At 43.0% G+C, this 22,383-nt stretch overlaps 1 protein-coding gene across 1 annotated transcript; it reads right to left on the bottom strand.

Annotated features, from left to right (window-relative positions):
• Positions 1 to 21,300: 21,300 nt before the first annotated feature.
• On the bottom strand, positions 21,301 to 22,229 carry LOC109752064 (uncharacterized). The gene is made up of 3 exons (XM_020310933.3): positions 22,170 to 22,229; positions 21,902 to 22,048; positions 21,301 to 21,795 (listed from the first exon to the last, which is right to left on the bottom strand). Exons 1-3 carry the CDS (start codon positions 22,227 to 22,229, stop codon positions 21,301 to 21,303), a joined length of 702 nt encoding a protein of 233 aa, XP_020166522.1.
• Positions 22,230 to 22,383: the final 154 nt, after the last annotated feature.

Here is a 22,383-nt window from a genome sequence, read left to right as displayed (position 1 = left end):
GAAATGAGCGAAAATAATAAAAAAAAAAGGCATGCCTAACAACATTTTCCTCCTTTAAATAACAATGGTTTTTTTTCTTCGCCTTGGTACTTGACAATAATTAACTATTGTATGTGTGCAATGTGCTCGATGGTGATTGGAAGTCTCGAACAAGGTTTGTACTTGTTTCTTATATCAAAGGTTGTTATTTCTTCTTCGATAAACAACCTTGATGTGGGTTGAGGGAAGCTCTAGCGCCGCCTGGTAACAACAACATAGGGTAGGTCAATTGGTAGATGATCGCGAGTAGTTTATTATATTATTTTTAATGATGGTTATGTTTATGTTCTTTTAGGATAGTTATGTTATGTTTTTGTAGTGTCGTGTTGTTGGTTCAGCTTTGTAATCATGCACTGCTCTACCTTGTAATAGACCTTGTACTATTCTCTGCCTTCTGTTCATAATGAAGCGGCACACACAACGCTTGCATGTTCTGGAAAAAAAATAGTCTCTGTCATGCACTTTTTGTTCTCATATCATGAAAAAGTCTATTCATCAACGTCTCATAAATTGTAGACGTGGACTATTGAAGGTGCTCTGAGGATCTTGGATTTGTTAGGAGGTTTCCTTTTGTAGGAGGCAATAAAGCATACTAGAATTTGAGTTCTTTATGAGGAATTTGAGTTTTCAAGTAGGAGTATGTAGAAATGCATAGTCACCTGTTGACTCTTTTGCACACTCCATGTTATCAAGAGTTCACACAAAAACTAGGGTTGTGTTTGGTGTTGTATCTGCACGAAGAGCCAGCTTCTAAGAAAAACTTGGTCAAACAATGGCACTGATGTTGACTATAGCTCCGACTCACCAATAGTTATTTTTATTAACTCTCCATTGCTTGAACATTTGTATTATTAACTCTCCTCTCTATCAGACGACGATGACATCTTCGTGTATACCCCGTTGAAGGCATCATCTTGGAGCCACTGATCATTGTTTGTCCATTGACATCTCATCCGGAGTGTGGATGGCCGGTTCGAGATACAAGTGCTATATCGTTGTTCCTCCTAGAGCAAGAGGAGCACTTTCTCTTTGCTTTTCCTGATCTCTACCAAAATAAAAACTGACGTGGCGGTAACTCTTTAACGGCGAGGGATGCATGCATGCATGTTGCTGGAAATGCTGACTTTGTTGGCTACTACCTAATGAACACAGCTAGCTCCCATTTTCCATGGAAAAGAAAGCACATGCACGGCTTCAAGTGAGAGCAAATTATGGAACTGTCTGATGCTAAAGAACGACGCACAATGCTAGCGGAACTAATTCATGGACCTGAGTGATGTACTTGCAGCTAGCTGTGTTCATATACATCTCTAATCAAGATGAGAACTACAACTTGATGGTCGACCTTTCTTCAGGAGTGCATGGACGCTAGTGGCAGTGTCACGTACGCACAAGCACAACCCTCTTAGAGAAATGCACTGTAGGAGTACATTATATGGCGAGCCCTCGGCTGCGGAAAGCCACGTCCATCTCGAAGCAGACACAAAAGGGAGGAAGCTCCAAGTGGTGTCCATGGCGGAAAGCGAAGGAGATGGCATCTCCCGACCAGTTGTTGCCTAACAATTGATAGATCCCGCTTCAATTACATCCAAAAAGTTATCTAGCAGGAGTCGTCCAAAAGGAGTTCTCTGTCAGTCACGCACTCGCGTTTGTATCTCCACACACGCCCCAAATATCTAGGGTTCTTGGTCACCAGTGCACATTATATGTACAGTAGGGCACCCAAAACCGATTCAACTTGCTGCGTGCCTTGCTCAACTTTCTGTACACTATCGGTATGTACTTATTGAATTCATGCTTCAGCCAACTCATCCAAAAGTCTGAACTGATGGAGGGAGGCGGACAATATATTTCAACACTCCCCCTCACGTCTAGTCTATTTTAGTTCTTGACGTGGGATCGATGTAGGCCGCAGAATCATTTTTATTTAATACTGCGTCGGTAGGGTCTTGAACTCAAGACCTCTTGGCTCTGATACCATATTGAGTTCATGCTCCAGCTAACTCATCCAAAAGTCTGAACTGATGGAGTGAGGCGGACAATATATTTCAACAGTACTAAGATACTCTTATTGCAATATATCGCATTAATTAATCTTCGGCTTAATTACATAGGGAAATGAATTATGATTCCATTCTTAATTTCACAGGGAAATGTTTTCTCTAGCTAGACCAGAATTTTTCTGCGCCCCGCAAGCATCTTCGAGATGTGAAAGAAAACAAGCTTGACAGCCAAAACGATTTCTAGTCAACAAGGGAACCACACGCAAGGCGAGTATCCTCATCCCTCGGCCATGTTGTCTATTGCATGTCATCTTTATATGCAGTTTCATTTCCTGTATTTTTTCTTTAGATATTTACAAAACTCAATTATTATTATTTTAACTAATTAAAAATAATTCAAAAATTAAAATAATCATTTAGTGACCGTTTAAAAATCAATCCGACACATATATCACCTATTCTAATATTTTCATTACAAATGTATTTCACTAACATATAATTCTATAAATTCATCAACTTATACAACTAGCATATATTTCAATATCAACTATTCCAGAAAAATCTTTAATATATATTTTAATTTTTAACTAACATATATGTTAAAATTTTGAGAGAACGCATATTTCAATAATCTGAAAACATAAGAACATATATTTCAATAATGTTAATATTTCAAAATTTTGAACTATTTTGAGAACACATATTTGATTTTCTTTTAAGTAGAGACATATTTCAGTAATTTTCGTAATATTTCAAAAAGATCAATAACTTATATTTTCCGTAATTTTAGTGACTACTTCAACAATTTCATATATTTCACTGTTTTCATACACAAACATCTCATTTATTGCACTAACTAAAAACTATTTCAATTATTTCACTAATTTTAGAAACAGTAATTTCATTTATTTTCACATATTTATGGGGAAAAATCACATTTCACATATCACAATCAATTTTTCAGAAATTGCACATATAATAAACCATATTTCACATACTGGAACCATATGTTGGCAGCAGCAATAATTTTAAAGGCATATTACTATAGTTCACATTCTCTGTTTGCTCTAGCTGCTAGAGCGAGAAACCATATTTCACATACCGGAACCATATTTCAGTGCCATATAGCTTCTTTTTTTTTGGTAGTTTTCATCTACTTCTATTCCCATTATCTAGATCACCACTTAAATAATGCCTCATAACTCAACTGCATAATTTCAAATATGAAATTGCTTACCACACATACCATCTGGTTTCTCGCAAAAAAAAATTACCATGTGGTTTTAGTGCCATATAGCTGTTACTAGCTGCTAGAGCGAGAGGAGCACTCTCTGTTTGCTCTTCCTGTCTACGAACTAATAGGAAATTAAAAACTGACGTGGCGGCAACTCTGTACCGGTGAGCCATGCATGCATGCATGCATGTTGCTGCAAATGATGACTTTTTTGCTCCTACCTAATGAACACAGCTAGGTCTCATTTTCCATGGAAAAGAAAGCACATGCACGGCTTCAAGCGAGAGCAAATTATGAAACTGTCTGACGTTCCTTTCTGATCGCTAAAGAACGACGCACCATGCTTGCGGAACTAATTCATGGATCTGAGTGATGTACTAGCAAGCTAGCTGTGTACATATCAATTTGATGAGAACAACAACTTGATGATGGATCGATCGCGATGTCGTCTCTGCCGGGTACGGTGAGGGTCACCTTTCTTCAGGAGTGCATGGACGTAGTGGCAGTGTCACGTACACACCAGCACAACCCTCTTAGAGAAATGTACGTACGTACATTATTGTGGCGAGCGCGCGGCTGCGGAAAGCCACGTCCGTCTAGAAACAAAGACAAAATCCAAGTGGTCTCCATGGCGGAAAGGAAAGCGAAGGAGATGGCATCTCCGAACCAGTTATTGCCTAACAATTGATAGATCCAGCTTCAATTACATGCCCTAGCAGAGCTAGCAAAAGTCATGCATCGATCCAAAAGTTCTCTAGCAGAGTCGTCCACAAGGAGTGCTCAACTCTTATGCCTGATCGCACTGCATGCACCTGGACATCTCCGTCCCCGGCGCCGACAGCCGCGGTGGCAGCAGATGATAAAGGCAAAACAGCTCCGAGCAATAATTTCTACTTTCCCTTTAGCTATAGGTGTCACTCAGTCATTCACGCACTCACGCGTGTATCTCGACACGCCCCAAGTATCTGGACATGTCTAGGGTTCTTGGTCAGTGCATATTGTATGTACAGTAGAATAGAACACCAAAACCAATTCCACTTGCTGCGCACACTATCAGCATCTACTCAGACTGCATGCAGGTCTACTCTTTTGCAAATGTATCGTATCATTTAATCGTCAGCTTACAAAAGTATCACATACATAATCATGAAAACTTATGACTCCATTCTCAGTTTCATAGATAATTTTTTACTGAACCTGGGTTCAGTTAGACCAGAAACTTTTCGCGCCGTGAGCATCTTCGAGATGTGAAAGAAAAAAGCTGGATAACCAAAGTGATTTAGCCAACAAGGGAACGACATGGCAAGGAGTATCCTCATCCCTCGACCATATTGTCTATTACTGTATTTCATCTATATATGCAGTTTCATTTCCGGTATTTTTTCTGCAGGGATTTAAAAAAACTCAAGTAATATTATTTTAGCTAATTAACAAACTAAAACAATTCAAAGATTTATAAAATTAAAATAATCATATAGTGACCATTTCAAGAAAGTTAGTAAGTATTTAAAAATAATTATTTCATTGACTATTTCAAAATAATTATTTCAATGACTATTCCGTAATAAGGACTCCAGATACAACTTAAAAAATAATATAACACACATTTCATCACAAATTCTCAAAGATCATCTATATAATTTTGTTGACACCTATTCCAAAAATTTCATTGCAAATGTATTTCACTAACATATATTTCAATAATTTCATTAACATATAGTTAACTAACATATATTTCAATATCAACTAGTTCACAAAATCATATATTTTAATAATTTAACTAACAGATATGTTAAAAATTCAGAACCCATATTTCAATAATCTAATAAAATAAAAAACATATAATTCTATAATTTTAAAATTTCAATAATTTAAAATATTTTTAGAACGGATATTTCAACAATTCCAAAAAAAGAGACATATTTTAAGTATCTTTTAGCATTTTGAAAGTTAAAATGACTTGTATTTTCAATAAATTTAGTGACTATTTTCAATTATTTCATAGTTTTTGTACACAAAAATTGCTGGTATTGTATTAATTTCAAAGAATACTATTTCAATTATTTAGATAATTTTACAAACAATAGTTTCAGTAATTTTCAGTTATTGATGGGACACAAAATCACATTTCACATATCACAATCCATATTTCAGAGAGCGCACATATAACATGTTTCACGCAAATTTACAAACTTGAAATATGCTTTCACAAATTGATTGAACCAATGTTAAAAAACAGACATCTAAGAGAAAACGTTCAAATATGGACACCAGCCAATCGCACCAATTCTTTAGCGGAAAGTGGCAAGAATTAACGACACCACCATGTCGGTAGAGGGGAAGAAGCATGGGAGAGGAGAATCTCGGGGAGCAGGAGAAGGACATCACACAGTGGTCGATGCAACAACAGCTCTTGCTCGGCGAGATCCACTGGTTGCACGGTCCTCAGTATCCTGCTCGTCGAGCAAGAGAGGACACAGGGCGTTGCTGGGCAGCAGAGGTGATGCCGGGGGCGGAAAGGAGCTCGCCGTATTGCAAACAAGCTAAATTACCGCACAAATCTTGGTGCCCCGATGGACGGTGGGTTCTTCTCCATGTGTAACGCGTCTACGTGTAATTAATCGGCGTTTCTGAAGAAAATCATGTTGGGTCTAACATGTTTAGTGTTTTCGATACCGAGTAGAACACTATATCTAGAAGCAAGAAAAAAAAAGGTTCCGACATAACCGGGACAGGCTAATCTGGTGATCGATCGATCTCATCGGAATGCATGTCACGTCGGAGCTCGACAGCAACGGACGTACGTGTGCACACTGCACCGGCGATTCGACTTGCAATACGATCAAAAGCATCGGCAAAAGGAAGGGGGGCAGATTAAAAAATCATTCTCTGCAAAAAAAAAGATTAAAAAATCATTGCCATCTGCCGCTCTGCGTGCGTCACGACGCAAGTCGAATCCAGCAGAAACCACTCACGATTTAACTAGTGATTCGACGCTGACGATCGACCACGTCCCGGACGGGAGATCGGTAGGAAGTCGTCGCGGTTCGGCGATACGGCCGGTTGCGGCAGTGGCGGGTGACTCTTCTCTCCCTCCCGGCTGGTCCGGATCTTGGTTCGACAGCTTTTCTTTTCTGGACAGGTTTGTTTATGCGGCCGCATGATGATATATCGTGTTGGATTTGCATCGTCGGTGCAACGATGCTTAATGGTTTTTTCGGCTCGATGATGCTTGGTTTTGCGCAGGCAAGTATTATTCCGTGGTGGCCAGGGTCTAGTCGTGTTTTTTTACTTATAGGAGTATTAGGGAACCAAGGTCTAGTCATGTTTTTTACTTAGGGAACCAGGGTCTAGTGATGTTTAAACAAGTACTGGACGGCAAAAGGAGAAAATGATGCTGATCATGCGATCAAATTGGATACTCCCGTAATGAAAACTAGAGCATGCACAATGGTGCTATTTTAGAAGTGCCACGTACGATAAATGATGAGGTGGAGAAAAGAGAACTCATAAAAAAAAGGTTTGTCCTCTCTTATTTAAAAGAAGACAAGAGATGAACTTTTAGCACAATATGTCTCACCACATTTATAGGAATGACTAGTTATTGAAGATAAGGCTAAGAGATGACCCATTGTAGACTCTTTTTTGCCATCTCTAAATTACATGCAAGACTTAAGATAAGAAACCTTATCAACCATTGTACATGCCCTAAATTACTTCAAAGCCACGTTTATTAGTTTTCAAACACACAAAAAAAATGTTTTGGTAGGGTGACGTTCTATAGACAATGATTTAAATTCCCATGGCTTGACATTTTATATGTTTTATCACGGGTCCCGATAACGCCCATACATGTGGGCGTTAAGGGGTCTGGCCACACGTTTCGTGTGGTATCTAAAGAACCAGTCCATACGTCTACGTGTGGGCAAAACAAGTAATGCCCACACGTCTGATCTTTTGCCTCGCGGTCCCTCTCACACGCCTACGTGTGGGCAAAATAGATAACCCTAACACGCCCGTACTCACGGTCCCGCATGCTCCACGTGACAGTCACCACGCGTCTGTTGAAAATATGCCCTAGAGGCAATAATAAATGGTTATTATTATATTTCTTTGTTCATGATAATTGTCTATTGTTCATGCTATAATTGTGTTATCCGAAAATCGTAATACATGTGTGAATACATAGACCACAACGTGTCCCTAGTAAGCCTCTAGTTGACTAGCTCGTTGATCAACAGATAGTCATGGTTTCCTGACTATGGACATTGGATGTCGTTGATAACGGGATCACATCATTAGGAGAATGATGTGATGGACAAGACCCAATCCTAAGCATAGCGCAAAGATCGTGTAGTTCGTTTGCTAGAGCTTTTCCAATGTCAAGTATCTTTTCCTTAGACCATGAGATCGTGTAACTCCCGGATAACGTAGGAGTGCTTTGGGTGTGCCAAACGTCACAACGTAACTGGGTGACTATAAAGGTGCACTACGGGTATCTCTGAAAGTGTCTGTTGGGTTGACACGGATCGAGACTGGGATTTGTCACTCAGTATGACGGAGAGGTATCTCTGGGCCCACTCGGTAATGCATCATCATAATGAGCTCAATGTGACTAATGAGTTAGCCACTGGATCATGCATTACGGTACGAGTAAAGAGACTTGCCGGTAACGAGATTGAACAAGGTATTGGGATACTGACGATCGAATCTCGGACAAGTAACATACCGATTGACAAAGGGAATTGTATACGGGATTGATTGAATCCTCGACACCGTGGTTCATCCGATGAGATCATCGTGGAACATGTGGGAGCCAACATGGGTATCCAGATCCCGCTGTTGGTTATTGACCGGAGAGGCGTCTCGGTCATGTCTGCATGTCTCCCGAACCCGTAGGGTCTACACACTTAAGGTTCGGTGACGCTAGGGTTGTAGAGATATGAGTATGCGGAAACCCGAAAGTTGTTCGGAGTCCCGGATGAGATCCCGGACGTCACGAGGAGTTCCGGAATGGTCCGGAGGTGAAGAATTATATATAGGAAGTCCAGTTTCGGCCACCGGGAAAGTTTCGGGGGTTATCGGTATTGTACCGGGACCACCGGAAGGGTCCCGGGGGTCCACCGGGTGAGGCCACCTATCCCGAAGGGCCCCATGGGCTGAAGTGGGAAGGGAACCAGCCCTTAGTGGGCTGGGGCGCCCCCCTTGGGCCTCCCCCTGCGCCTAGGGTTGGAAACCCTAGGGGTGGGGGGCGCCCCCCTTTGGCTTGTGGGGGAAGCCACCCCCTTCCCCCCTTGGCCGCCGCCCCCCCATGCAGATGGGATCCAGGGCCGGCGCCCCCCCTCCCAGGGGGCCTATATATAGTGGGGGGGAGGGAGGGCAGCAAGACGACAGCCCCTGGCGCCTCCCTCTCCCCTTGCAACACCTCTCCCTCTCGCAGAAGCTTGGCGAAGCCCTGCCGAGATCCCGCTACATCCACCACCACGCCGTCGTGCTGCTGGATCTCCATCAGCCTCTCCTTCCCCCTTGCTGGATCAAGAAGGAGGAGACGTCGCTGCTCCATACGTGTGTTGAACGCGGAGGTGCCGTCCGTTCGGCACTCGGTCATCGGTGATTTGGATCACGGCGAGTACGACTCCATCAACCCCGTTCACTTGAACGCTTCCGCTCGCGATCTACAAGGGTATGTAGATGCACTCCTTTCCCCTCGTTGCTAGTATACTTCATAGATGGATCTTGGTGATGCGTAGGAAATTTTTTTTAAAAAAATTCTGCTACGATCCCCAACAGTGTCCCCGCAGTTGCCATGGTCCGGACCCTCTACCATGTTTGTTTAACTGCAGTTGCCATGTTGCTGAATTACAGTTGCCATGTCTGAAAACTACAGTTGCCATGGTTGCTCAACTGCAGTTGCCATCTCAGGTCAAGTGTCGGATGTTATTTTTGGACAACTGTAGCTGTTGCCATGTATGGTCTGGTCTACTACAGTTGCCATGATTTAAAAACTTTAGGAGTTGCCACCTACTAACACTAGCCAGTTGCCATGTACGTAGCACTACAAAAAAGGCATGGCAAAATAACATGTTCGGGTAAAGAGGGAGTTGCCATCTGCTTACAAGCATGTTAGGGCAGTTGCCATGTACCCTGCAAAAACACATGGCAACTAGGGTAAAAGAGAGTTGCCATCTTCTTACAAGCACGCTAGGGCAGTTGCCATGTACCCTGCAAAACACATGGCAACTGACAGCTTTGGGTATGGGAGAGGAGACGGGCGTGTGGACGAACTGATAAACGCCCACACATCAGCCCCTCTGTGTGCGTGAAAACTGGCGTGTGGGCGAACTGCTAAACACCCACACACCAGCCCCTCCGCATGGTGAAACAGACGTGTGGGCGACCGGATGAATGCCCACACACCAGCCCAGTCCTACGTGGCATAAAAAATCTGGCAAACATGCCAAGATTCGTGCAAACACAAATGGACGTTGATCCATGCGTGTGGGCGAGATGCAAACGCCCACACGTGTGGACGTTAGTATTTTCGTTTATCACATAGTTCTCTCTTTTATTATTTTGAAAATCTTAAAAATATGTGATTTCCATGATTTTACGCAAATATTCTTCCATGGTAGCCAGAGTCTCGTTGTTTTAAGATAAGTATACGATCTACATATCGGTTGGAAAAATCATAGAAAAATTCCTATCGGCCATATTAGTTGGAAAAAGAAGAGGAAAATTCCTACCGGCCAAAATCTGGAGAAACAAAAGTTTTTTCCTTGCATCTAGGTCACTTTTACTTTTTTCATTGTTTCGTAATCCCAAGGGTATGATACCCTTTAGCTTCACAGTGACAAGTCATTTTCTCATTACTTTGGCTCTTTTATTTCCCATTTTTATAGGCATTACGATAGTTGGATTTCATCTTTTTAGCTTCTTATTACCTGCGGGAGTCCCATTGCCGTTAGCACCTTTCTTAGTACTACTTGAGCTAATCTCTTATGGTTTTCATGCACTAAGCTTAGGAATACGCTTATTTGCTAATATGATGGCCGGTCATAGTAAATGTGCAAGATTTGGACCACTGCAATTTCCTTAAACCATCAATCAACAAATTGAATAAAGATATCAGTATCTTCCAATCTGCCACAAGGATCTAGTCGCTAGTATGTTTGCCTTCTTCCCAACTTATCCTAGCATTCCTTGTAAGCGTTGCTATCACTATTTCTCCCTCTGGTGGCCTTGAGGCGTCTCGATCAATCGGTGTATCCACCACAGGACACACCTCCTTCTCTCAACCATCCGAACAAGAAGATTTTAGCACTAACCCTCCTCCAGCTTTCTTACCGACCGAAGGTTGTCTTTTTACATTTTTGTTTTGATCCAACATCAAATCTAAATTATTGTTCACTGACTATATCTTAGACCATTGCGATCTCTTTCTTTCACTTGGTTTTTCTTCCTTTCCTACGGTACTACTTAACTCGGAGATACTCCTTCGGTACTACTTGGCTAGGGAAAGTAAGATCAATAGTTGGCCCTATTGTCTATGCTCTGTTCTGTTAAGGATTTCTGTATTGGAAACATAGGCGTCCTGCTATTCCCTGCTCTAGTTTCAGTTCAATCATAAACCTATTGCCCGGGTCCTTTGATACTTGATTTCCTGGGTCAACGGTACCTAGATTCCCCTTTGGCTTGATCTTACCTTGGATTTCTGATTGGAATACATATTGGATAAACAAGAGGAATTTGGAAAAGATGGTTGGCACAAAAGGGTCAAATGGTACTCGTGAGATGCCAACTTTAATTTCTCGAATAGGAAAATGATCATGTACTCCCACTTCCCATATACCCCTTAGATAAGTTTGTTCCTCAGGAAGTATGCCCGCATTGAAGCGGCGGCTCCCGGGGTCGTGTCGGTCAGCGCCGCCCTCACTCCCTCCGATCACATCGTGGCATCAATGCCGGCCGCTGCGTGCTCTGTGTCGGCATGCATGCAGCGTTGTAAGCGGCGCGTGCATTAGAAGGAAAACGCGGGAGGGACAGGTGGGTGATTTTGGATGAGCCAGGGTGGTCAGAAGCAGGCGTGTCAGCGGTCTGTACTCCCGCAAAGCCTCCCACATTTGTCAAAGGTTTGTGGGAGAAAACACGTCCAGACCTGACTTCCCGGTTCAGACAGTGCGGTCCGGACGAACGCAGGAGGTTTGCGGCTCTGCCTAATAAGAAATTAAAAACTGACATGGCGGCAACTCTGTAACGGTGAGGGATGCATGCATGCATGTTGCTGCAATGATGACTTTGTTGCTAGTTTGCTACTACTACATAATGACACAGATAGCTCTCATTTTCCATGGAAAAGAAAGCACATGCACGGCTTCAAGCGAGAGCAAATTATGGAACTGTCTGACGTTCCTTTCTGATCGCTAAAGAACGACGCACAATGCTTGCGGAACTAATTCATGGACTTGAGTGATGTATGAACTAGCAAGCTAGTTGTGTACGTACATATCTCTAATCAAGATGAGAACGACAACTTGATGATGGATCGCCCCTGCCGGCCGGGTGAGGGTGAGCGTGAGAAAAGACATTATCCCGTGCATGGTATATACCGTGCATGCATCAGCCACTGGTTATCTTTGAGATTCGAATCCATACATGCATCTGATCGTTGTGTTGCTTAGTTAACTTCAATTTATGACCCCTTGTTCTATTAGTTTATGCCATATGAATCAGTCACTATTTCTTCTGGCAACTTTTCCCCGTAGTTATTACCTGCAATATCTCTCCTCTCATTCATAAAGTAGAGACAAGTAGGGAAATACCCTTTGGTTCCTGCTGTATACACACCCTATATGGGGATTTTTTTTAATAATTAAACAAAAAGTCAAAATAGTTCAGAAGTTTTTTTAAAATAAACATGACTTACTTTTGCACTAGTATAGTATATAAATTTCCACGAAAAAAGACCAACATTGACTTCACAGCGAAAAGGACAAAATTTATTTGCTATTATAGGTCACTATTCACACTATTTTGGCCAAAATTTTGTCTTCTTTGAAAACAAGTCAAAGGGAGATTTTCTTTTTGTAAAATTGTTCTCACAAGTACAAGGTAAGGTCAAGTTTATTTCAAAAATATTTTCAGGATTTTTTGAATTTTTGTTCAATTACTAATTTCGTTTTTCATATAGAGTGTATATGTCCCCATAGTCCAAAAGTTCCCCTCCGAGACGAGTAGTACTACACTCACTCAGGTTTTTTTCATATGATTCTAAAATTTAGATTTATTTTATCTTTTGAACCGTAAGTTTGATTTATGATACATTTGCGTATTTATGTTCCTTGTGAAGTGAACATTGAAACAAGATCACTCTTGAATATATTCTCGTAAATTTTAAAATTCAAATATGAAACGTGGAGAGACCTTACGAAACTGTAAAAAACTACTGTATGTACCAAGTTTCATCGAGTTTTCTATAGATCAGTTTTCTATAGGTCTTGTTTAAAATATCTTGCGGGTATAAACACATTTGTCCAAATAGAATATAACACAAAAAATTTATTTCAGAAGATATCAAGCATCTAAATCGTTAAATAGACAGAGAAAATATATTTTTGGGATAGAGTTGCAACGAGGGGGAGGCATCCAAATAGAAGGACACTATTTAAAAAAAAGCTGACACACACAAACTGACCATGTGATAGAAAGGAGGAGAAAAGTGAGACGTACAATAGGTTAGTACATTGTGATTTCTTTAGGACCCTGAAATTATTAAGCGGCAGATCAATGCACGGTATATACCGTGCATGGTAGAAAATGCACTCTCGGGTGAGGGTGACCTTTCTTCATAAGTGCATGGACGGTAGTGGCAGTGTCACGTACGCACCAGCACAACCCTCTCAGAGAAATGTACGTACGTACATTATTGTGGCGAGCGCGCGGCTGCGGAAAGCCACGTCCGTCTAGAAACAAAATCCAAGTGGTCTCCATGGCGGAAAGGAAAGCGAAGGAGATGGCATCTCCGAACTAGCTGTTGCCTAACAATTGATAGATCCCGCTTCAATTACATGCCCTGGCAGAGCCATGCATCGATCCAAAAAAGTTCTCTAGCAGGAGTCGTCCAAAAGGAGTTCTCAACCCTTATGCCTGATGATCGCACTGCCGGCCGGGGCCAGCTGCACCTGGACGCCGACAGCGGGAGCAGTAGTGGATCCTCGTGCGCGCAGTTCGATCGGTGGCAAGAGAGGAGATGATGGTGTGGTAAAGGCTAAAGAGCTCCCAACAATAATTTCCGCTTTCCCTTTGGCCATAGGTGTCACTTGGTCAGTCACGCACTCACGTTTGTATCTCGACACGCCCCAAATATCTGGACATGTCTAGGGTTCTTGGTCAGTGCATATTATATGTACAGTAGAACAGCAAAACCAACTCAAGTTGCTCCGTGCCTTGCTCCACTTTTTAAATACGCTATTATCAGTCTCTACTGAGGCTGCAGGTCTACTCTTGTGCAATATACATCAAATTAATCTTCAGCCTAGCTACAAAGGCGTCACATGCATGATCATGAACTTATGATCCATTCTCAATTTCATCAGGAAAATGCTTTGCTGAACCTGGCTTTTCTTTAGGCCCTGAACCGTAGAACAATTTACTGAACCTGGGTCCTTCACCTAGACCAGAAATTTTCCACCCTATAAGAGATGTCAAAGGACACGCAAGTTTGACAAGTCACGAAGGAATGCTTAAAACTTAACCCGGTCTTGGAACACGACTATAGATACGTATACGCCGAGTAGAAGACCATATCTAGAAGCAAGCCAGTTAGATTCCGACATGCATCAGATAGCACGGTCGGAACAGGCTAATCTGGAGATCGGTCGCCGACCCCATCACCGGAATGCATGTCACGTCGTCGGAGCTCGACAGCATGGTAAGAGAAGAGAAGGTACGTACGCCGCGTGCACACTGCACCAGCGATTCGACTTGCAGCATCAGGAAAAGGTAGCGAAAATTTAAACAATCGTTGGGCGTGCGTCACGACGCAAGTCGAATCCAGCAGAAACGACTGACGATTTAACTAGTGATTCACCGCCGCCGACGACGTCCCGGGAGATCGATAGGAAGTCGTCGTGGTCCGGCGATACGGCTGGCAGTGGCGGGTGACACTTCCTGTCTGTCTGGGATCTTGGTTTGGCAGCTTTTCTTTTCTGGACCGGTTTGTTTATACGGCCGCATGATGATATGTCGTGTTAGACTTGCATCGGCGGTGCAACGATGCTTCACATTTTTTCGGCTCGATGATGCTTGGTTTTGCGTAGGCAAATATGCTTCCCTGGTGGCCAGCCAGGGTGTTTTGCACAACAAGTATACTCAGTTGAGCGAAAAAGGAGATCATGATTCTTGTGAGATGCGAGTTTTAAATTTCTTATAAATATAGGAAATATATCCAGACAAAAATATATATGCTACAGTTGGTTTTCGGTTAAGAAAACAGTTTTACCCTACTTCTAAAACAAACACACAATATGATAGGTTCGGAACAATACAGTTCATTGATTTAACTTTTTCTTAGCAAAGTCCATTGATTAACTTTGGACGCCGATATCCACCACACATGTGGTATTCGACATGCGCCCACACACTGTGTGTGGTGTGAGTAGGAGGCAGCCCACACGGGCTGTGTGTGGACGAACATTAGAATTACCCACACGTGTGGGCGCGGTTACTTCGTGCCACACGCCCAAGAAGTACTACTCATCTTCACCCCGCGCGTGTTGCACGAAGCAAAAATGCCCACGCGTCCTGGCGCAACTACGTTAGGTACCCCGCGGGATGATGATTTGGTTGCCATCCTGGTTGGCAGATGTAGTTATCCGAGATGGCAAGTGTAGTTGTAAAAGCATGGCAAATCTATCTGTTTTGGTTAACTATAGTTGCCATGTCTAATTTATGGTAGTTGCCGCGTGTAATCAAACCGTAGTTGCCGTGTGTGATCAAACCGTAGTTGCCATGTGCCTTTATCTAGTTGTCACGTGTGGTCCAACCATAGTTGTCATGTATTGTTAATCGCAGTTGCCATGTGTGTTTATCTGGTTGCCACGTACGCGCAAATGCAGTTGCCGTCTAGCAAAGAATCACAGTCGCCATGTGTGTTTACCTAGTTGCCACGTTCGCGTAACTGCAGTTGCCATCCACAACGTAGGAGTGTCGTGTGGGCGAAAAGCAGTTCACCCACACGCGCATGAACTAGGTGGTGGCTATGTGGGCAGAAACTAGTTCGCCCACACAGCGCAGCTGGCAAAAAGCGTGGTGCGGGCATGTGGGCAAACTCTCCAACGCCCACACACCAGCCCCGTCCTATGTGGCACACTAAATTCATTTTTTCGTGTCAAGATTCGTGCAAAAGACAGTGAACGACAATCCCGGTCTGTGGGCGAGTTGGGGAACGCCCACACGGGTGAGTGTTAGTATTTTTGTTAACTTTTCCTTTTCGAGTGAATGGTCGAACCCATAACTGTCCTTGTTAAATTTATTTTTATGAGGCAAATATTAAATGTACATTGCTTTGGATTGAAGATTCAAGAAAAAAAAGTAACTCATAAAGTCAAGAATTGCACCGAAATCTCCCGGATGCACCTTTTTTTTTGCGATGGACCCGGATGCACCTTCTTTGTGGTAACAATTTTTGCAAGACGAAATTCTACCAAGGCTTCAACTAAGACACGGCAAGACTGGAGCAGCCACACTTGAATAAATTTACCATCCAGAGAGCCCCTTGAGCCACCCATCTAAAAGACATGGAAAACCTTAATAAACGTACTTCGGGTGGAAATAATCCCTTAGTAGTGTAGGCTATCAAATCAATGGATATTCACTATAGTGGCGGCGACAGATTCCAACTTGAAAAAATGAACCAATAAAATCAACATGACACACTAAAAAACTCAATAGACCCGCAAGGCCGGTGATGTGATAACACGGGGCCAAGCTTTGCAAAATCAGATAACCAAACCTACACAAAATACACACCTCTTGCTTTGTGGTGTCGCCCGGTAAAAAGTATCACCGTAGTAGAGAAAGAAACATGTGACATTTATTTTATGGCAACGGTATGGCAGATGGTTAGCAAACGCCACACTCAAACAAATGGCATTTATTTTTAATGGAATCATATCTGCCTTAAAAACGTTAACTTTAAGGACCACAAACTCATCCTAAAAAATCTTGAACACGCGTACAAGGAGCCGAGGTCTCTCTAAGACTAGCCACAATGGGTAGTAACATAGAGTAGTAACATGCTCATGTTACTACTCTATGTTACTACCTCAATAGTGGGTAGTAACATAAGTGTGGTAACATGCAAAGCTTCATTTATTACGTTATAGACTCATATTGCATTGGGACATGTGATGTTACAGTAACTAGCTAAGTTACTAGTACTACATCTCTCCTCATTAACTCATTGCCACATAAGCAAAATTGCTGAGTTGGACTCGATGTTACTACCGAAGTTACTCCCACTGTGGCTAGTCTAACTCACAGCACCAAGCCGACGGTTGGAGGCGACGGAACCGGGGCAGACTTTCTGCTGGTAGCTGCAATCCTTCGGCCGCCTTCAAAACCCTAGCTGTCAGAGCAAAATTCATCTCCCCATCTATCCCCTCACCACATGGACATGCTTTCGGCCCGTCCAGCCCCATCACACCCAAGAAAGTCTAAACTAGCCCAAACCCATCAAATCGAACTGACCCAAATGGCCTATTAGGCCTGTGTTATTCAAAGATTGGGCAGGAGAAACACTGGGAGCTATGTCTCGCTTGTTGCAAGACGTAGCTCAGGCTCGCCTATGACGCGTCGCTACTGGGTCAGACCAGTTCTGTAGCTGTCTCGTGTTTTTTTTCTTCTCTTTTTTTTGCGGGGTAAAGGGATTGTATTGATTAAATAATAGTCACATTACAATCCCGTAGGATAAGGTCTAATATTGCATGAGGCCCCGATCCTAACTAAACTACTGTTCGTTCCTCTAGATGACCAAAACGAGCAAGCAGATCGCTCGCTTGATTCATTTCCCGGGAGATTTTGTTGACAACGAAACGCCTCCCTTGGTTCATGAGATGCTTCACGTGCTCAACTAGATGACCCAGCTCTGAGCTATCTCGAGATGGATTATTAATCATCTTAGCGACCTCCATGGAATCTGTTTCAACAAGGACATCCTGCTGACTCCACTCCAGTGCAAGGGACATGCCTTCCATACAGGCACTTAGTTCCGCCTCAAGTGCTGATCCGCAACGATTAAGAAAACGGCAGAAAGAGAAAACAATTCGTCCATGCTCATCACGGAGAATCATACCTGCCCCTGCCGCCCCTGTACTCTCACTGTATGACCCATCAATATTCAGCTTCAGCACGCCAGCAGGTGGTCTCTCCTAACTATTGGCTGTAGCATGTGTTATATGCGAAACTACAGCAGGGGCCGGTCCATTCAGTACACATTTTCCTTTGATAATTTGCTCAGTAGTCTGGTTCTTGACATGCAATAAACTTGCCATGTAACTGCATAAGAACCGTCGGGATCCTTCTACAGATGGAAAAGGCTTGTCATGAGTAAGCTCATTATGTCCATGCCATACTCTCCAGAGGATCATCAGGATACGAGCACAGACTTGGTCAGTACGTGGGAATAAGAGCTCCGGGATCCACTCAGTTTGTAGACGCTCCATAATCGCATGTGAGGGAAGGTCCCAAACGTCACGCATGGCGTTCCATAAAGCCCGAGCCGGCGGACAGCGATAAAAAGCGTGCTTTACATCCTCTTGTTCCTGCCCACAGATCGTGCACACTCCGGTGACTGGGATATGATGATTTTTCTTGTTCTCCTCTGTTGCTAATGAATTAGTAATTGCACGCCATGCAAAAGTACGGACTTTAGGAGGAACTGGCAAACTCCATAGCTTCTTCCAAATCTCACGATCACCATTCGGTCTAGTACTTGTAGCTGGCACATTATGAGCATGCTCTGTCAAGCTGAGACCAAGCTTATAAGCACTCTTAACGGAGAAGATACCGTTTTTCTCCGGCTGCCAGGCAAGAAAGTCCGGTTCACGTCTTGGTGAGGTACGAATGGAAAAAATGGCCCTAGCATCGATCGGTAGAAAGTTAGCCCACACGGCAGCTACATCCCTGATGTTTTTTTTCTTCTCAATGATGTTCTTACCGGTTTTCACTGTTTTGCATTGTTTTTTTTCTTTATTTTATTTGTTTCTTTCTTCGATTCTCATCGATTTTTTATTTTTTTATTTTTCTTCAACATATGTCTACATTTTCCATACAAATTGTACATATACATCAGGAATATTTTTTTCATGTTTAAATTTTTTTCAAATACAAGATTACCATTATTTCAAATGTATGTTTTGATGTGTATTTTTTCATACACATTGTACATTTTTGTATACATCTAAACAAATTATACATGTTTAACTTTTTTAAAATACAAGGTTAACATTTTTGCAAATGCATGTTTTCGAACATGATTTTGAATACGTGTTGGACATTTTTCAAACACACATTGAAACATTTTTTCTGAATGATACAAAACTTTCATTCTAAAATTATGTGAACATTTTTAAATGGTATAAACATTGTTAAAAGTAAAAAAACTCCATTTTACTACCGTGAAGAAACTTGCAGGTTCACATAACCCCCTGATGTTTTTTTCTGCTCACTTACCCCCCTCAACTATCCCATACTGGTCAAAAAAATCCCTGCTTGGTTGCCCCGATTGAATGCTGACATGGACAGAGTCAAAAGAGGTATTTGACCTACAGATGGGTCCCACTGGATTACAACTAATCCTAACAAAACTAGTTAACCTAACTAATTAACCGGTGGGCACGTGTTAGGGACCTAACTAACCCTAATTAACCTAAACTAATCATGCCACACTGGCTACACCGGTGATTAGCCGTCGGTGGCCCAAACCACCACGAAGGGGCTCGGGTTTGATGTTTCACCAACCATTTAATGCGGGAATGGGGTCTACAAAGAGCTGGGACCAAGCTACGTATGTTGGTGGTCGTGTGTCTATCGAGGATGGACTGGAATCGTTGTTGGCGATAGTGGCACGGGTTCGACGTAGGTGTCGCTACGAGGTGCGGGGAGCTAGCTAAGGAGCGCAAAGGCATCCTGAGAGAGGGCAGGGAAGAAGGTGTCGCTACGGGGCGCAGGGGAGCTAGCTAAGGTGTCAATACGGTCACGTGAATGGCAAACAGCGATGACAAGGTGCTCTGACCTAATCGCGGGAGAGGGCGGGGAAGAACGGGAAAAAGCCAGGGGAGCTAGTTAAGGTGTCAATACGGTCACGTGAATGGCAGATAGCGATGGCAAGGTGCTCTGACCTAATCACGGGAGAGGGCGGGGAAGAACGGGAGAAAGCCAGGGGAGCTAGCTAAGGTGTCAATATGGTCACGTGAATGGCAAACAGCGATGACAAGGTGCTCTGACCTAATCGCGGGAGAGGGCGGGGAAGAACGGGAAAAAGCCAGGGGAGCAAGGGAAGCTGGCAGACAGCTCCGGGAGGCCTTATCCCCTTCTCGGCTAGTTGCTGACAAGTAGGAGGTGGGGCTGCGTGTATGCGTTGACCGCACACACATCCTTCTTTCCAAAGGTAGAAGACGAGAGGGGCTCTAGGTTGTGCTGGCTATTAGGCCCCACTGGACAAATACCGTTGTGACCTTGTCCACGTAGCAAACCACCAGAGGAAACCCACATAATATAATTTCTGAACGGTATTGGATAGATCATAGATCAGGGGGTTAAGAGAGCAAAAAAAAAGGTCAGGGGGTTATGTGAACCCCCAAGTTTTTTCAGGGTAGTAAACTGGACCTTTTTTCTTTTTAAATGTCACGAACATATGTTTGAAACTTGTGAAGATTTTTTATATGTAATGTTCATTTTTCTTGAACAGAGCGAAACATTTCTTCTGAATTACACAAACATTTATTTTACATTGTATAAAGATTTAAAAGAATTCATGTATATTTTGTTTGGAATGCGTGAACATTTTGTAATATCACAAAAACAAATTTAATGTTATATCACCATTTTTAAAAATTATGCTAATAAACTTTTTACACTGTGTTAACAATTTTCATATTCAAAGTGAATGTTTTTCAAAAAATTATCTAAAATAAGTATATTTTTTGGAATATATGTATGTATTTAGAATATCCTAAAATATAAATAAAAAGTAAAAGTAAAAAAGAATGATACTGGCGAACTATATTTACTGGCCCGGTCCAGTTAGGTTGCTCATAAGGCGAGAGGAGACAAAGACGCGCCCAGCAAGAACATCTTCGGATCATTTTCTAGGGCCTCTCTGGACGCGCGCGCGCCCACACACACAGTCCCAAAAATGCCAACTGCCCCCTAAAAAAACTCCAACTGGGTTTGCGGCGGATCTCGAGGCAGAAGCCGCCACCCCAGCACGATGCTTGGCGCACGGACAGAGGCGGAATCCCGTCACGATTCACAGAGCCGCCCAGTTTTGTTTTTTGTTTTTTGAGAGTTCGTCTCTCGCTTCAAGGTTCGAGCCACGACCACGAGCTGCAATGGGGTGGGCTCCATGGCGGTAACGACGAGTGGCTACTGGCTAGGGAAGAGATGCTCAGCTCTGTCATGTGTAGTACTAACTCGTGTGGAGTATACTGTATTTCGAAAAAAAAAACGACTGCAAGGGCAAAACTACCACATTTGGGGCAGAGTAGACACATAACTGCCTACTTTGCCTCTTTTGTCTGAAAACTACCAACATTGAGGCAGGTATGTGACACATACCACTGTTCGCTCGGTTTAGCCATTTTCTGACCAGTCGGCCCCACTTTCAGGTCGACGTGGCAACGAACGACGGACACGTAGCTGACGGCGTTAGGTCTTCGCTCGGACAGTGTTTGCCCAACAGTTCAGTCCAGCTCCACTCTCTCTCCCGTGCGTTCTTGGACCATGGCGACTCATCACATAATTCTCTTATAATGGAAATACTACTCTATCACATAATTCTTTAATCTTCCTCAGCTTTGCCCTGGTACCTTCTTTCTGCTTGACCAAATCTGCAATCATTAACTCCAATTTTCTTTTCTCTTCCTTGATTTTATCCCTGTCCTTCTCTGCCTTGATCCTCAACACCTTATGCATGTTACTAGCTGCAGCATCCAGCTTTTTCTTCTCCTCCAGTTCTGCCCTTGCATCAATGAGTGCTTGTTCAGCCTTTGCCTTCAGAGCAAGTGTGATCTGCTTCTCATTCACAGTCTTGTTCACTTCTTCTTGGACAATCTTCAGATCACGGTGGAGCTTGGTTATTTCATCCCTAAACTTGAACTTTTCCTCCATACAGTACAGAGCATCACTAACTCTTCCTGCTTTGGCTTCTCCATACATCTCCCATAATTTTCCAATAGCTTTCTGCAGTGATGATGGCCAATCTCCATCTACCCATTTAACATAATCACATCTTTCCCCAAACTACAGAAACATAGAACATTTTTATTTCATTAGTTCCTAATTGAATTGCTACATTTACTGATGAGTAAGCAGTGATTAAAGAAATAGGTACAGGTAAATCACACACCTGCCCTGCACATCCCAAAAATTTCCTTCCTGTCTCATATCCTTCCCAACCTACAAACTTTGCGGCAATGGCTCCACATTTACAACCTGGAGGTGTTGCTCCATCAGCTAACCCTTCCCAATCCGAGTCGTAAAGGGTCTTTAAGCCCTAAGAAATAGAATGTACATTGTGGCTGAGAGAAGATCTAGCTCGAATCATATATCCCCAATTCCTAAATCCCCAAATCAGAGAAACCCTAACCGTAGAATTCAGAAAAATGATGACTGACCTCGCTGGTAGCATTGCTGTGGTCCTCAGACGATTCCTCACCGTCTCCCCACGATACCATGTCGGGCGGCGAGGTAGAACCCCGGCGGCGGCGGCGACGGGTGGCGTCGGGTGAGCGAGCGAGGAGACTGTTTCTGTCTCGAACGGTGGTTATATCGCCTACCCAAGGAGACCTAATGGCCGTCAGCTACGTGTCCATCGTCCATTGCCACGTC

This window comes from Aegilops tauschii, chromosome 1 (assembly GCF_002575655.3).
Source record: "Aegilops tauschii subsp. strangulata cultivar AL8/78 chromosome 1, Aet v6.0, whole genome shotgun sequence".
Taxonomy (NCBI): Eukaryota; Viridiplantae; Streptophyta; class Magnoliopsida; order Poales; family Poaceae; genus Aegilops; species Aegilops tauschii.
Note: the sequence above shows the minus strand (reverse complement) of the source record. Positions and strands in the feature narration are given on the sequence as shown.